Source organism: Moschus berezovskii, chromosome 7 (genome assembly GCF_049115385.1).
Source record: "Moschus berezovskii isolate FMDL1 chromosome 7, NW_MosBer_1.0, whole genome shotgun sequence".
NCBI classification, from domain to species: domain Eukaryota; kingdom Metazoa; phylum Chordata; class Mammalia; order Artiodactyla; family Moschidae; genus Moschus; species Moschus berezovskii.
Genome location: NC_142466.1, coordinates 52,951,436 through 52,969,108, shown reverse-complemented (window position 1 = coordinate 52,969,108; position 17,673 = coordinate 52,951,436). Strand labels below are relative to the sequence as shown.

Sequence of the window (17,673 nt, the reverse complement as noted above, 5' to 3'; positions counted from 1 at the left end):
GAAATGTTCCCTTCACATCTCCAATTTTCTTGAGGACTCTCCATAGAAATTCAAGTGCCTAAAGCCACTTGGGGAATAACTGTTTGGCATTCTTTCCTAATATTCAGACTGTTAGTTTCTATAAATACTATACTGTTAATACAAGTTAGAGCATAATTCATCATTTAATAAAGAAATTTCATCATTTCCTATGGGTGATTTTGGCCTGCTGTTAATTTTGTTAAGTCTCAGAAGTGGCTTAAAATATGGAAACAGGAAGAAATTGAGAAATAAAGTATATTTTTGATTATAAAATCTGAGTTGAAAAATTAGCTTAAGAAGTGAGATGGGGACTTCCCTGGTAGTCCAGTGGTTAAGAATCTGCCTGCTAATGCATGGGATGGGGTTCGATCCCTGGTCTGGGAACTAAGATCCCACATGACACACAGCCAGAAAAAGGAAAAAAGATATCAAAAAAGAAGTGAGATGAAAGAAGAGGAAATATAGCCCTGTCTTACTTTTAGGCAGTTACTGAAGAAGTCTCAGAGTAAATCTCTTCTGTAGTAAAAATAAAGCTTTTACTACTTTCCTAAATTTTCAGTTATGATTTTTTAAACCCAAGTCTATGGTTTACATTGTCATGTTTACACTGAAGAATAAGAAAAACATAAAGCAAAAAATAACTCCTTAAGAATGTACTCATATTTGGATACTTCTTTTCTTTAGTCATCCATTAAATGGCATAAGAAATCCATACAAAAATTTTGATATCTTCTGTACATGAGAAACATTGAATACATCATGGAGACATAACCATCTCCCTAGCCATTTCCATATGCAAGGCCTGGATTGGCTCTTTTTCTCTCCAGACATTTTCTCTTTTTCTTTTCTGAAGATTACATTATGGGTTTCCTGGGCCTCTAGGTAGGAAGAAGATAAAGGATAACATTTTGGAACTATTAAATATCAAGAAATGTAAAACAGCACTTTAAATATTAGTCGCTCAGTCGTGTCTGACTTTTTGCAACTCCATGGACTGTAGCCCGCCAGGTTCCTCTGTCCATGGGTCTCTCCAGGCAAAAACACTGGAGTGGGCTGCCATTTCCTCCTCCAGGGGACCTTCCCAACTGTACATAAAGGAGACTTCATTAATGTGCATTAGAGGATACCCCAGGTTAACCTGTTATAGAAAACTGTCTCTTGAGTCTTTAAATTCTATACCAATTCTACACCTCTGGTTGGCCGATGTTTGTTTCTTTATTTAGGTTTTAAGGTGAATGACCTGGGCCTATTTGTTTCCATCAACCTGATTGAGAATCTAAAGGCACAGTTGAAATGTCTATTTTTCTTGCTATCCTCGGAAGCACTTTACTGAGCAACAAAAACCATATTATGCAACTAGTATCTTCATTCTTCTATCATCATGGATTCTAAATCAGCATTAACTGATCATTTAAAGTCATCAACATGATTAGCTTCTTTATAACATTTATCTACTTTCTGATATGTTAAAACAAGTTCGTATTTTAACTAGGAAACTAATTGTAATAGTGGTATAATTCTCTTTAGAGTATTAAACAATAGAGTTCTGTTTTGAAAATTAGTATTAGCTTTACTACTGTGTTTTAATAATTTGCATAGTGCTTCACATTAGATTTTTACTGTAGAAAGTTTGGAACATCCAGAGTAATAGAAAGAATCTATATTTATAGGTCCTAATCATCTAAAGTAGCTCTATCATATGGAGATAACCATTGCTAACATTTTAGTTTATAACATCCCTGCTCCTGCTAAGTCACTTCAGTCGTGTCCGACTCTGTGCGATCTCACAGACGGCAGCCCACCAGGTTTCTCCGTCTCTGGGATTCTCCAGGCAAGAACGCTGAAGTGGGTTGCCATTTCCTTCTCCATTATAACATCCCAGTCTAATACATATACATATGATGTACAATTTGTTTCGTATATGATGAAATAAAATTTATTTTTAAGGCAAGGTGAGAAATACTTAAACATAACATTTTTCTTTGCCTGTTTGGGCTTCCTCCCTCTCCTTTAGCATGTGCTGTGAATTTGTGTTAGCCAGACCTCCATAGGAGATGTTATTTATTAATTTCACAGAGTCACAACTTCTTAAGAAATAACCTTCCTTCTTAATCTTGTGAGGGGCCATGATGACCCATGACTCACTACTCACTTTGTATGTGCAGAATTGGATTATGTAAACTGTCAATGATAAATCATTTAACATATAATGTGTCTATGTGTGTGTGTGTGCTCAGTCATTCTAATAAGCAGAACAATTCTCAGAGTTTTCTGAAGGACCATTTCCTGGGTTATAATCCTCAGGTTGGCTTGAATAAAATTTTCCATTTCTTTCTTAGATCGACTATTGCATAATTTTTGTCTATAATTGTCTTGTATGCTGTTTTTCTTCTAAAATACAAAAAGAATGATTTTGGTGGGGTATGGAAAGATTGTCAAGTACATTCACAGGATTGTCAAGTAGTCTTCTAAACTATGAAAGGCATAATTGGGGGCAGTATGAGGGAGTTACAAGACTCCTGGTCACTTAAAAATCAATCTCTAAGAAAATTAATAAGCATATTAAGAGATTGTTGACTAATTAACAAACAAATATATCCATGTTTTTATTAACATATACTTTGACAACACTTTTCTTAAATTACAAAATTTTGTTTTGTTCTTTGTGTTACTTAGAAAGTAAAATTCTCCTTTAAATTTACCTTGCCTAAGAGTCAGACTTTATTTTTTTGGGCTCCAAAATCACTGCAGATGCTGATTGCAGCCATGAAATTAAAAGACTCTTACTCCTTGGAAGGAAAGTTATGACCAACCTAGATAGTATATTAAAAAGCAGAGACATTACTTTACCAACAAAGGTCCGTCTAGTCAAGGCTATGGTTTTTCCAGTGGTCATGTATGGATGTGAGAGTTGGACTGTGAAGAAAGCTGATCGCTGAAAAATTGATGCTTTTGAACTGTGGTGCTGGAGAAGACTCTTGAGAGTCCCTTGGACTGCAAGGAGATCCAACCAGTCCATTCTAAAGGAGATCAATCCTGGGTGTTCATTGGAAGGATTGATGCTAAAGCTGAAACTCCAATACTCTGGCCACCTCATGAGAAGAGTTGACTCACTGGAAAAGACTCTGATGCTGGGAAGGATTGGGGGCGGGAGGAGAAGGGGACCACAGAGAATGAGATGGCTGGATGGCATCACCGACTCTGTGGACATGAGTTTGAATGAATTCCGGGAGTTGGTGATGGACAGGGAGGCCTGGCGTGCTGTGATTCATGGGGTCGCAAAGAGTCGGACACGACTGAGCGACTGAACTGAACTGAAGAGTTTGGTATATATTGTGCTAGTTACAATGAGCTTTTAAATGACTATTTTATCACATAGATTTACTGCAATTTAATCAATCTCCAACATTGAGCATTTAAGCTATTTGCAATATTTCAATATTAGTAAGTGTATTTTACAGATTCTTAAACATAAATCTTTGATTCCTTTAGCAAAATCATGATAAATTTATCATATCCTCGTGTTTCCCAGGTAGCACTAGTGGTAAATAACCCATCTACCGATGCAGTTTCTTGTCCCTGGATTAGGAGGATCCCCTGGAGGAAGGAAAGGCAACCCACCCCAGTATTCATGCCTGGAGAATCCCATGGACTGAAAAGTCTGGTGGGCTATGGTCTACAGGGTTGCAAAGAGTCAGACATGACTGAAGCGACTTAACGTGCACACATACAGTCTTATAAACATATCGTTATTGAAGTCACATGAATTTCAATTCTTATTTGAACCTCAGCTTCCTTATCTGCAAAAAAAAAAGGAGGCTTGGACAGAGCTCTAGTATGTTCTAACTATGAAAAATTCAAGTTCTAGACATAGCATTTCTTTAGTAACTGGTTGAAACAACTCGTGAACTCTTAGAAGAAACATGAGACATATAATTCATACTTTTCAAATGAGGACAAATAGTGTGTGTATGTGCATGTGTTGTGCACATGGGAAGGGGACACAGAATCATTCAGAGCAATTGTCTTTTTGGAATATCAATTTCCTTTCAGAATTTAGGGACAAAGTTTGTTGGTTTTTCCTCTTAAATAAATTAGAATGAAATACAAAAATCACACTAATTTTTAAGATAAAAATGAATTATTTTAAAAAATGTCACATTTATGAGTGTTTTCCATTAAGGTCTGCCCCAGAAGTCAGGATTTATTTCCACTTTTGTTAGGAAAGGATGCAGGGCTCTGATTAATTGAATATGAAGGAAACTTACCAGTGAACTCAAACCATTTCAACATCTGTATTACATTTTAAGAGTAATTAGGACATCTGAAGTTGTTTTGGCCTTGGAATCTAAACACAAATTCACTTCACTGTCTCACTTGAGAACCTGTCAATAGGTTAAGATTTGACTTTACTAAATCAAATCTGTCCATCTTGCTTTTCTACAATTTTATGAAATTTCTCTATCATTTCTTTTAAAACCAGAAGGTCAATGTCTATACAGCAAGTCTAGCCTTTTTAAACATACTCAGGGATACAAATTAATATGATTAATACATATTTCTCATTCACTGCTTTATAATTTTGCATCCAATGAACAGTTTTACTTTCGAAATCCTCAAACCTATTTCAAATGCTCTACATCAGTTCAGTTCAGTTCAGTTGCTCAGTCGTGTCCGACTCTTTGCAACCCCATGAATCACAGCACGCCAGGCCTCCCTGTCCAACACCAACTCCTGGAGTTCACTCAAACTCATGTCCATCGAGTCGGTGATGCCATCCAGCCATCTCATTCTCTGTCGTCCCCTTCTCCTCCTGCCCCCAGTCTCTCTCAGCATCAGAGTCTTTTCCAGTGAGTCAACTCTTCGCATGAGGTGGCCAAAGTATTGGAGTTTCAGCTTTAGCATCAGTCCTTCCAATGACAGATTGTGAATTTGCTTTAAAAACAAAAGTTTCTAATAGGCAAGATTTCAAGGTTTAAGTAAAAATAACTGAACCAAAAGCAGATGGATTTTTTCTAACACAAAGGTTGAAAGAAAACCTGATATACGAAAATTTTAATTGCAGCATTTCAAAATCCAAATGGACTAAAGAGCCAGTCTTGTTAGGGGCAACACTGACTGAAAAATGCCCATCCTGGCCAGGGACCACAGTAAGTAACCATTTGCATGAGTTATAAGAAACATGAAACAAGCCACCACCAACTAGAATTCAGGAAAGATCAAAAGGAGACAAGAGTCCATATGTTCTACCAACATCTCAGAATCCTCCATGCTGGAATCCTTCTTGCCTGAGTGATGCCGGTGTCACCAGGAAGGACAATGGTTGGACAGAGACAACCCTGAAACTAAACCTATCACCATAAAACCTCAGACTGTGGCAGAGAAACCCTCCTGGATTCCCTTATACTGCTGTTCTCCACCCAGGACGCCCCTTCCCAAGGGAGAGCGCAGAGCAGCCTGTAGGAGTTCTGGGCTCCTTATCATGTGTGTGTCTTCTGACATTTCTGCATGTTAGACAAGAGCCCACTCTCAGGCCCTAGAAGAGGGCCCCCTTCCTGCAACAGGTTTTCCTACACCAATTATTTGAGGAAGACAAACAGCTATCAAGAGCAAACTTTGCCAGGGACCTTGTTTTTAAACTCCAAAATTAAAATGAGTGTTCAAAGGACACCGAAGGATGTGCAACACAACATACATTCAAGGTAAAAAATATCTCTGTACTTCAACTCCCTATATGGAGAGAGCAAATAACTTTACTTTTCTCCTTCTTCCTTTAATCCATTTATTAACTTTTTAAAATTAACTCCGTGAAAATGGCTGCTCAGTGGCCAAAATTGGCACGGAGTTACAAAAGAAGGATTTCCCTGGTGGCTCAGACAGTAAAGCGTCTGCCTACAATGCAGGAGACCCGGGTTCAATCCCTGGGTCGGGAAGAACTCCTGGAGAAGGAAATGGCAACCAAGTCCAGTATTCTTGCCTGGAGAATCCCATGGACGGAGAGGCCTGGTAGGATACAGTCCATGGGGTCGTTGAGTAGGACACGACTGAGCCACTTCACGTACCAAAGGTCACCAATATAGTCACCAAGAGCATCGTCCCTCTGTAAGGTCAGACCCTGGTGGCCCTCTTGGCTTCCCCTTCCTGGTGGCCATCTTGGCTCCTTCGTCACCTCTTCATCTCCCGACTGAGGGAAAAAGTCCCACGAAACCGCTGAGGAATCTCTGAGGTAATAACCCTCTTCCGAGATCCACCCTTCTTCCTGACCTCCAGAGCGACCAACCCGGTCTCGCCACCTGAACTAGCTGACCATTCACAATCTCTCGATGGAGCTTTGCCTTATTTAGGCCTGTCCGGGTTATATGATGTCACTTCCTGCCCCCGAAGACATAAAAATCGCACTCTGCCTTTGTTCAGAGCAGAAGTCCTCGTGGCCATTCTTGCGGTCAGTGGGTTCTGCCTGGGAACCCACTGCCAATAAAGCCTGTTACTTTCCCTTGGTGTCTGGGTTATTTCCTTACAGCTTGAGACACCGTTTTCGTGACCTTACACCCTCCAACTTATTCCGATAAAGGGAACGAACTCTCAGAACGTCAAGGGACTAACTGCTTAAGAGAACCTTCACTCTTGGTTAACCTTCTCTCCATGAGCATTTGGGGACCGGCTCCTTTCCTCAACGGCTGAGTAGACTGAGGACTGGTGGTCTGGGCAGGGTGCTCAGGCCAGACTCGGCTCTGGAAGTGACCTCAGGACCCCTCACTCTACGGTACCGAGTGGACTAGAAATTAAAATAAAATGTATAAAACAGAGACCTGAGGTAACTTTGCAAATGAACCTGCAGCATAACCTCGGACTCTTTGAAACCCGCTGACTAGGGAAGCCAGCGACCAAACACGCTACTCTGGCCCGGTTAACGACCACACCCTTACCGCCGGCAGCCTGACCCGGAAATGCTCTGCGGCGGCCTGGGCGGCGGGGGCGGGGCGCGGCCGAACCGGCGCACACGCGCGCGCTCCCCGCGGAACTCCCGCGGGCTGCTCGGCGCTCTCCCGGAGGCGCGCCCGAGCCGCCGCGGCCGCCGCCAACATGGCCGAGACGAGCGAGGAGGTGGCGGTGCTGGTGCAGCGGGTGGTGAAGGACATCACCAATGCCTTCAGGAGAAACCCGCACATGTGAGTCGCGCGCCGACGGCGCCCCCGCCTCCGCCGCTTGCGGGGGTCGTCGGGCACGGGCGGGGCCGGGGTCAAGCCTGGAGCTGACCTCCGGTGGCGGGTCCTGGCCCGCGCCCTCCTCGCTGGAGCCGACGGGACCTGGTCGGTCCCCGGCCGTTTTCGGCCGCCGCGGGGCCAGCTTGCCGCTGCCTGAACGCGCTCGCGGGCTGACTTCCTTAGAAGTGACCTCGGAAAATCAAATCGTAGTGACTTTGTTTGGGTCTCCTCCCTCCCACCCCTTTCCCAGGAGTTCACGAAACTCGAAAGATTTCACCCGTGTGTCCACGTCGTACATCCGTTTCAGGCACTCGGTGTGGTCTCTTAGGTGCTTTGTTAACACAGCTCTTGAGGTTCATCCCGGACCTTGGTAAGAAGGGGTTACCGATCATCTTCTCTGTGGGGCAAAAACTCCTCAGTTTACTAGCTCAAGGTAGTTTGAGGCTGCTTTTGACTTTGGCCTCACCTGTCCTAAGATTATAGAGGGACTTCGATGAAGCATTTTGCTTCGAAGGTGAACAGGGCATTCGCAAGAGTGTGGCTTCTGTAGGCGCAGGTTGAGTGGTGTAAAGTAGATGAAAGAAACCTTGACACTTTTTAACATTAGTTGGTTCGTAGTTGCAGGGAGCATATTCTTTTTTTTTTTTTTAATTCAAACGCTGTTGCCGTCTTTAAGTAGGACACCACAAAAACTGGCACATGTATCTTTTCCCTCCTTCCTTTCCATTTTACTTAGAGTTCTTCAGGAAGATCCCAGAAGAGACCGTATTCGCTCTGATACTTCTGCTTTTATGTAACCAGTATAAAGGAAAGTGTTAAAGGAGAGATATAATATCTACACATTATACAAAATAAGGAAGAACCAAGAGTGTAACTCTTTTCTTGTCCTTCCTTTCCTCTCCTCAAAAGAAATAAACAGGGAGTCCAGTTTTATTAATACATTATTTTCACTTTATCTAATTGCTTGTGGAGTTTGTTTATTTTTTATATTTTGTTCTTTAAACTGGAACGCATGAATTATTCTTTTTAAGCATTCTAACTCCTTACGTTTTTCTGCTTAAAAGAGACGCCAAACCTTCATCTAAATGAAATGTTCTTTTCCTTCAAGGTGATGCTCTCAGATGTCTTGCTCCCTTGGGGCACACAATTGGAGACGTGCAGCTGTGCCTCATTAAAAACAGGACACTGCTGGCCTCAAAACACACCTGCCACCTCTGACAGCATCCACTTCCTTTCCCCTTGTGACTGGTGCCTTTTTCAGAATGAGAGCGTTTGGAATGATTTCCTGGCAGTAACCATAGTGGGTACTGGGCCTTCTAAAGAATGCTTTGATGCCTTGTTGTATATCAGTCTTTCAGTTCCTTTTTGAGAATGAGAGCTTTATTGCAAATAAGAGACATCCTCAAGAAAAAAAGTTGGACAAATGAAGGAAGGGCCTGTTTTCTTATCATTTGGGGTTATTTTTCTTAAAGAATTAATTTCTTAAATTGAGGAGGTTAGAAAGAACTCTAATATACAGTATTCATCTTAGTTTGGAAAATCTGAGATTGAGTGTTCATTGGCCTGGCAGGTTGACACAGTGCAGTTTGGAACACATCCCAGTTCTTCTGGATCATATTTATTGAAGTGTGTTGTTGTTGTTTTAGTCAGTAAGTTGTGTCGGCTCTTTGCTACCCCATGGACTGTAGCCTTCCAGGCTCCTCTGTTCATGGGATTTCCCAAGCAAGAATACTGGAGTGGGTTGCCATTTCCTTCTGGGAATCTTTGCGACCCTGGGATTGAATCTGAGTCTCTTGTATTGGGAGGCAGACATTTTTCAGCATTGAGCCACCTGGGAAGAGCTTTTATTAAAACTCATAAATGATTTTAATTGCCCCCTCCTAGTTGCATTTTTATAATGAGATCTCTTCGATGTGCTGTCAATGCATAACTTAGAATTGTTACTAAGCATTTGGGTCATACAATATTTTAAAGCTTGAAATAAGTTGGGCATTAGAAATAATATGAAATAATGATGAACTAAAAACTGTAAGTAGCTTAACTCGTTATTTAATATTCAGCTATATTTTAGTACGTATTTCCCATAGTAACAATGTCTTCGGTAGTATCACAGTGTAACTTTAAAAATGTGTTTCGACATTTGGACTTTTCAGAATTGTTCGTACTTCTTCCCCGGCTCTCAGTTCAGTTCAGTCACTCAGTCGTGTCCAACTCTCCACGACCCCATGAATCACAGCACGCCAGACCTCCCTGTCCATCATCAACTCCCGGAGTTCACTCAAACTCATGTCCATCAAGTCGGTGATGCCATCCAGCCATCTCATTCTCTGTCGTCCCCTTCTCCTCCCACCCCCAGTCCCTCCCAGCATCAGAGTCTTCTCCAGTGAGTCAACTCGTCACATGAGGTGGCCAAAGGATTGGAGTTTCAGCTTTAGCATCAGTCCTTCCAATGAACACCCAGGATTGAGCTCCTTTAGAATGGACTGGTTGGATCTCCTTGCAGTCCAAGGGACTCTCAAGAGTTCTTCGGCACCACAGTTCAAAAGCATCAATTCTTCGGCGATCAGCTCTATTTCTAGTTAAAAGAAAAAAGCACTAGTTAACGTCAAAATTAGTACCTAATTGTACTGTTCAGTATTATAAAAGAAAGTTTTTCATTCTTTTTGTTTTCCTCTTTCCTACAAATACAAGATCAATTGTAATTTTATTAGATAACATTTACTGTAGTAAACGTATTGACTTTGTCTCTGAAAATTTCTAACCAGTAGGAGTTGAAGATGCAGTGGGTGAAATGTGGCTTTTATTACTGGTGGATATGGATAGGTTACCCCTTTTCAGCCTGAAAACATAGGAAAATTACCTCACACAGTGTCTTGCCCTTAGTTGCCACTAGGTAAATATTAGACTTAACCTGAATCCCTATGTTTCTTAGAAAATATATTGGCCAACTGAGTGATGAATGTGAAACACTTTATAAACTGAAAAATACCATACAAATGTTTGTATGGTTGACTGCTAGAGAATACTTTGGAAAAACAACTGACAGCTTGACCCAGAGAACAGGTATTAGCTTCATGTGCAGACTTTGGTCACCTGATGCAAAGAACCCACTCATTGGAAAAGACCCTGATGCTGGGAAAGATTGAAGGTGGGAGGAGAAGGGAAAGACAGAAGATGAGATGGTTGGATGGCATCACCGATGTGATGGATATGAGTTTAAGTAGGCTCCAGGAGGTGGTGATGGACAGGGAAGCCTGGTGTGCTGAAGTCCATGGGGTCACAAAGAGCTGGACATGACTGAGTGACTGAACTGACAAACACCGTGCTGATGTGAAGGACAGCTTTTTACAGTGCAGTTAGAGTCATGTCAGAGTTCTCTCATCCAGAAAATTACTAATTTTTATTACTGTAATATTGATTGAACTCTTATTGTTTATGAGCTACCATCTTTTCTGTCGATGCATGAGGCAGGGTGCTCAGGGCTGGTGCACTGGGATGACCCAGAGGGATGGGATGGGGAGGGAGGTGGGAGGTGGTTCAGGATGGGGAACACATGTAAAACCATGGCTGATTCATATCAATGTATGGCAGAAATCACTACAATATTGTAAAGTAATTAGCCTCCAACTAAAATAAATTAAAAAGAAATAGGAAGTATAAAATACAGTTCTTATACTCAAGGCACTTACAGAAATATCTCTGATGGTGGAAATGTTCTTAATCTGTCCTGTCCAAATTGTAGCCACTAGCCATATATAGCTGTTGAGTGCTTGAAATGTGGCTAGTGTGAAAGAAGAACTAAGATTTACATTTTATTTAATTTTGATTGATTGATACATAATGGGCACATATGCCTGGTGACTACTTTATTGCACAAAGGTAGGTCTAAATGGAGACCTAAGACTGACCTTGTTCCTCGTGTTTAGACAGCTTCTCTTATCTCTACTTTTCTGAAACAACACTTAAGCTGGAATAGGTCCAATTATTTATAAAAGTGGTATTTACCAGCTTCCTGTTGGGAGGGAAGGATAGTCCCCAAATATTAAAACTGAACCGTATAATGTGGAGTGACTAAGATTTTGAATTAAGCCACAAGCATGGAGAAGGCAATGGCAAGCCACTCCAGTACTCTTGCCTCGAAAATCGCGTGGACAGAGGAGCCTGGTAGGCTGCAGTCCATGGGGTCGCTACTAGTCGGACACGACAGAGCGACTTCACTTTCACTTTTCACTTTCACACATTGGAGAAGGAAGTGGCAACCCACTCCAGTGTTCTTGCCTGGAGAATCCCAGGGACGGCGGAGCCTGGTCGGCTGCCGTCTATGGGGCCGCACAGAGTTGGACACGACTGAAGCGACTTAGCAGCAGCAGCAGCAGCAGCAACTGTGACCTTGGTTAATCACCTAACCTTAGTGGATCTGTTTCCTCATCTGACAGAATGAGAGACTGGAGGAATGAAGCCCCTTCCAATTTCAGAATGATTCTGGAATTCTAAAGTGTCTGAAAAAAAATGGACTATGACCTAAGGGACTAGGCATAGGAGAAGTCTGAAGTCAAACACACTGTTATTTGGAATCTTACTGACCTACCCATCTTTATAAAGTACATGTCATATTTTTAGGAAGCAGCATAGCACTGTATTTTAGGGTCAAATAACTTGACAAAGGCTTATTAGCTTTCTTTGCTTTAGCTAACCTGCTAACCAATGAACTTTTCTGGTTGACTTCAGGCTCTTAACTGAATTAATGATAATATACTTCATCTTTGCCTGATACTTTGTAGCTTACCACATCCTTTACATTGTATTACTTGCTTTTCATAAGTGGCAGGGAAAGGGTTGTCATTCCTGTATTTCAGATGAGGATACTGATGGCAAGTGCCTAGTCAAGTCCACACTGATGGAGACTAACTAGAATCCTGGACCTTAGAAGATTGAGTGCTTTTGTCTATGCGTCCTACTACCTTTTAACGTTTTTATCCCCGTCTCCCAACCCCCACCCTAGTGCTTTGTATTCCCTGATATGACCATTTTCATTCTCTTTACATGAGAATAGTTTTTGGGTTTCTGGGTTATAAAATTTGAAAGCTGGATGAAACCTAGCAGCCCGTTTTCCTTATTTAGAAATATAATGTAATACTTTCATTTTACAAATAAAAAAAAAATGGAGGTCTGCTGGGGCCAAAAGATAGGAGATCGAGAGAACGATTGGAGAAGGAAATGGCAACCCACTCCAGTACTGCAGTCCATGGGATCGCTAGGAGTCGGACACGACTGAGCGACTTCACTTTCACTTTCATGCATGGGAGAAGGAAATGGCAACCCACTCCAGTGTTCTTGCCTGGAGAATCCCAGGGACGTGGGAGCCTGGTGGGCTGCCGTCTGTGGGGTCGCACAGAGTCGGACATGACTGATGTGACATAGCAGCAGCAGCAGCAGAGACAACGATATATACAGAGAGAGATGTATTTATATCATACTGACAGAACTAGGATTAGAAGGAAGTTAGAGGTGATGTTCTTTTGGAGAGTCAAGAAGCAACAGTCTTTGAAAACTGTTTATTCGAATATAACCCTGAAGTGTGCTGATAGTCAGCATTTCAGTAGCAGTTATTGGCCACCTGCTATGTCCAAGGCATTCTTGTTTTGTAAAATTATTTCTTGGAAGAATAGTAGGCAAACTAAAGAAATGTGTTTTTTATTTGTGCAAATGGTTCTATCCTTTCATTTAGGTATCAGATTATTAGTTGGGCATTTTATATTTGGTGTCGTGAACAAGGCAGGTTTTTACATTGTGAATTTAAGTAAAAAATACTCCCCCAAAATGGACTGTACCCAGAAGCTAGAGTTCTTTTATTCTTGTTACTCTAACATTCATATTGACTTTTGCAGCTTTTTAAGTGTTGTAAGATCTCGGGAAGCAGACTTTATTGAATTAATTACACTGAGTTTATTATTTTCTTTACTATAATTTGTTTTTTAAAAAATATTTTACATAGTAACACCTGAACCCAAGAAAATATCAGCAATTCATACATGTATTTAGTCAGTTATAGATCATGTGGCTAGTTATCCCAATAGTGAGTTAGATTAGATTTCATATCACCAAATACAAAAATATATTTAGAAATACTAGACATTGGCCTTAGATGCCCTCAGCATTATTGGCCCATTTTTCCTAAGAATCTTATCTGTATTACTGGAATGGCAAAGTGTGTTAACATTTTATTACAGATATTGACACAACTCCCCAGCGAAATCATCAGCTTTGTGTAGTTTGGGACCACCTTATTTTATTCATTTTTTGCATTTTCAGAATCTAATGCAGTATCTAATTCATTGTTGTGTTCAGAAAATGTCTGGGTAGTATTGGCATGATGTACCAAAACACCCTGAATCAGCTGAGTCAGTTTCAGGACAAAAAGCCTTAGGTGCCAAAGTCTTTTTGGAGTTAGATCAACTTGAAAGACTAGTTAGTGACTTGCAACCCCTAGCACACCCTCTTTTATTGATATATCCCTGTGTCACTGAAAAAGTAATCAGTAGAAAGTAGGTTACTTCTGAGCTATGCAGAAGAGTTTCCAGGACGGATTTTATTTTAGTTCCAGAGCCTCCCACCAGCTTGTGATGGTGACCTAACCAAAAAAAAAGGAGTCTTTTCTTATAATCTGTAATCGAACAAGTTTCCTCTTTGCATCTATCAGCCAACACACTTTTGGCAGAGGAAGCCAAGAGCATGATAGATAATGTCACACACAAGCTCTGAAAACCAATTCTTTATTCTGATGCTGGGAGGGATTGGGGGCAGGAAGAGAAGGGGATGACAGAGAATGAGATGGCTGGATGGCATCACCGACTCGATGGACATGAGTTTGAGTGAACTCCGGGAGTTGGTGATGGACAGGGAGGCCTGGCGTGCTGTGATTCATAGGGTCGCAAAGAGTCGGACACGACTGAGCGACTGAACTGAACTGATTCTGTTTTTTTAAAAACACATTTAAAAAAAAATCTGCTTAGATTTTTAGACCCTCTAAAAATATTTATGTCAACTGCTTTTGTTAAAAGGCTTCTTGTTTGTTAGTTATTCTTTAATTAAGGGAAGAACATACTGTTTGAGAAAGGATGTTTCGCATAGATGAGAACTGTAAATTCTATATAGTTGAAAGGCATGTGTACAAGTTTTACAAAAACATTTTGGTGTTTGTTGGTTCATTTACTGTGTAAGTCAACTGCCCTATGTATTGTTTTTTTTTTTCCCCCACTTTTATCAAATTTTTAAAAATTTATTTTTTAGCTGAAGGATAATTGCTTTACAGAATTCTGTTGTTTTCTGCCAAACATCACCATGAATCAGCCAGAGGTATACATATGTCCCCTCCCTCTTGTTTATTAAATCTCTGCCTATAATGTAAATTTTCAGCTTAAGTTGAGGTGAATTAAGGGATTAGAGGCTACCATAGATGAAAATGATCAAATCTTGAAATATTTGTGTTTTAACACTTATTGCTAGCATATTTCTTTATTTTGGAAATGTGTAAAGACAAAAAATGGCTCACAATCTCACTGATAATATAATTTTATTAGTAATTTGGTCTGCATATATTTATTAGCAGGCAAACATATATACATTTTGACATTTTTTAAAAAACAAAACTAATATGTACAAATAATTAGAAAATTTAAACTATATAAAAATAAAACCCTCTCCCCCAAAGATTCTTGGTATTCTTCCAAGAAGATTTTTAATGCAACTCTGTATCTTTTTAAAAGATTATATGAAGGAAATTTTTTAATGCAACTCTGTATTTAATGCAACACTGTGTTTGGCATTTTGCTTTTTTTGTTTCATATATCTTTGCACCCTTTCCATACCAGCATATGCAGATTTACTTCATTTTTTTTTTTCACAGCTGTATCACATGGATGGCCCACATTTATTTTACCAGTCTTATATTGTTTGATACACATTTAGAGTATCAACAGTTTTATTGAAATGTTGCCATCAATATCCAATGAATTCCTATATCTTGGCATAGGTTAATTTCTGACTGGTAGAATTGCTGTGTCAAAGTGTATATGTACTTAAAAAATTGACAGACATTTTCAAATCTCTATTCAAAGATTAGACCAGCTTTCATTCCTATCACCACAAGTAAAAATAGTATTTTTTCCATGTTCTTGTTAGTATTAGGAAACTTTAAAATTCTACCAATCCAGTGGGTGAGCTAAATATTTGTAAGAAAAGGAAATATGTGCAGTTTTTTAATACTCTGTAGGATCTGAAATTTTTTTAAAGCTAGTATTCTTACCTTTTATTCTTTTTATGTTTTACATATTAAGAGATGAAATTGGCCTGATCCCATGTCCTGAAGCTAGGTATAACCGGAGTCCCATAGTCCTGGTTGAAAACAAACTTGGTGTGGAGAGCTGGTGTGTCAAGTTCCTTTTACCGTATGTCCACAACAAGCTCCTTTTGTACAGAACAAGAAAGCAGTGGCTAAACAAAGATGGTAAGTATGGAGACTGTCCTTTTTCTTTTTCAGAAGCCGCATGAAGTATAGTAGGAAGAACCCTCTGTGATATTGACATTCCTGGATTCTAGTTCTGGCTTTTTCATTCATTGACTGGGCAGGCTCTTAACTTCTCTGTCAAATGAGTTTGGACTCATCACTCGTTTTCTAATTTTGCATCCATTGTGATTCTCTGGAAGGTGCTTCAACCATGGTGCCAGGTTCCCTACTTCTGATTTAATATCTTATGACTGAAAAAGGTTTGAAAATTTGTGTAGTGAACTCTAGTCCCTACAAGCTCTGTTTCTTTGGTTTCTAATCCTTAAGTAAGTTATGAGCAATAGAACTCATTTAGTAACAGTTCATATGAGATAACCAAGGTTTGATGGTGGTGGTAATGCTGTGAAGCAGCTCAGTGGTTTATAGTGGTGCTGTTGTATTCTGATCCCAGTTAAGCTCTGGCCCTCTGTGTCCTGTTGCTGAAACGAGCAAAAGAAAACCATCCCAGCCTTCCTTCCTTCTGCTTCTCTGCAGAGAAACTTCTTTGCTGCATCAGACAATCCCTGTTCATCCCACCTGGTGTCTCTTCCATGTTTTCCCCCATGTCTGATAAGTTGCTTTAGTCGTGTCTGACTCTGAGACCCTATGAACTGTAGCCCACCAGGCTCCTCTGTCCATGGGATTCTCCAGGCAAGAATACTGGAGTGGGATACCATTTCCTTCTCCAGAGGCTGCTAAGCCTCCATGTACACAAATTCTGTTTATATTTTAGGTAAAAGAGAGACCTGAGTTCTCACTTTTTTGGAGAATACTCATCCAAGATCATATTCTTGACGATTTCTATAAAGCTCCTTTCCCTTCCCACATACACCAGTACCTTAAATGTCTTGGTATGCCTGGTGGCTAATTTTGAATAAGAACTGTGTTTCTTAGAGAATTTTAATTATAAGTTCAGTAACCATTACTCCAGGCCTACTTATACCAGAAGCTGCTCTAAGTACTGTGGAGGATAAAAATATGCATAATACATGTTTCCTTTACTCAGAAAGCTTCCAGTTGAGTGAAAAACAATCTCTTTGTAGAGAATAGTGTTGCCAAAAGTGACATATTGATTTCCTTGTGTTCCTCTTGGCATGTCCTTAATATATTGTCATTACAGGTTAATAGCACTTTTCCCTGTTAGACCAGTAGAAAAAAGAATCTGATTTGAAGATTTAATGTGAAATATTTTCTACTTCCTGTGTTTCAATCAATTAGTCCACTGATATTTATTTATTAATTATAAGGCTATGTCTAAGTTTATTAAGTTTATGGCAAAAATTTAAAGGCATAGGTTAGGCATAAATTTAAAGGTAAGATATTGATCTGTTGTTAGATCTCCTTTCATTCTCCATTACCCTACTGTAGTTTTCAGTGACATTAAGTTACACAGTAGCACCATGTGAATCCATGAAGTTATTATTATTATTTTGTCTAACAGAGCTATATTGTGTATATTCTGGCACACAGAAATGTATAATTGAGCCAATACATAACTAATTCTGTGTGGGGAAGACAAATGATGATCTTGTGTAGAGAAGAAACTGAATTTTTAGTGTCAAAGGCTATTGTTTCAGATCATTAGCTTTTGCTCATTGACATGTGCTAGCCGAACCTGCCTTCTTCCTGTTGTCTTCCAAGTTCTTGTCTCTATTTCCCTGTTTCTTGTCTTTCTGGGCAAAGCACTGTAGGCTTTGCTAAATCCTCTCATCATATAATTTTATCTTGATCGACCCAGGAGAACCCAAGTGGAAGATCAAATGGTTAAGCTCACTCACATGAGTAGCTGACATCTAAGCTTTGAACTCTGATGCAACTGTGCACGTATACAGGAGCAACTTGATTTTATCCTAACCTGTATCCTCATGGAAGAAGTTTTCAATTTCACTTTTTGCGGAGCAG

The 17,673-nt window shown here is 40.1% G+C and overlaps 1 protein-coding gene across 4 annotated transcripts in view; it reads left to right on the top strand.

Moving 5' to 3' along the window:
- The first annotated feature begins 7,012 nt into the window (after positions 1 to 7,012).
- The window catches only part of PTAR1 (protein prenyltransferase alpha subunit repeat containing 1), a 63,534-nt gene continuing 52,873 nt past the window's right edge, over positions 7,013 to 17,673 (top strand). For 3 of the 4 annotated variants that reach the window (XM_055428366.2, XM_055428367.2, XM_055428365.2), the window contains exons 1-2: positions 7,013 to 7,190; positions 15,563 to 15,732. In XM_055428366.2, the coding sequence (XP_055284341.1) occupies positions 7,105 to 7,190; positions 15,563 to 15,732 (256 nt within the window). In that variant the 5' untranslated portion in view covers positions 7,013 to 7,104. Of the gene's footprint in view, positions 7,191 to 15,562; positions 15,733 to 17,673 lie in introns of those variants that run through there. The other variant, XM_055428368.2, reaches the window with a different exon arrangement.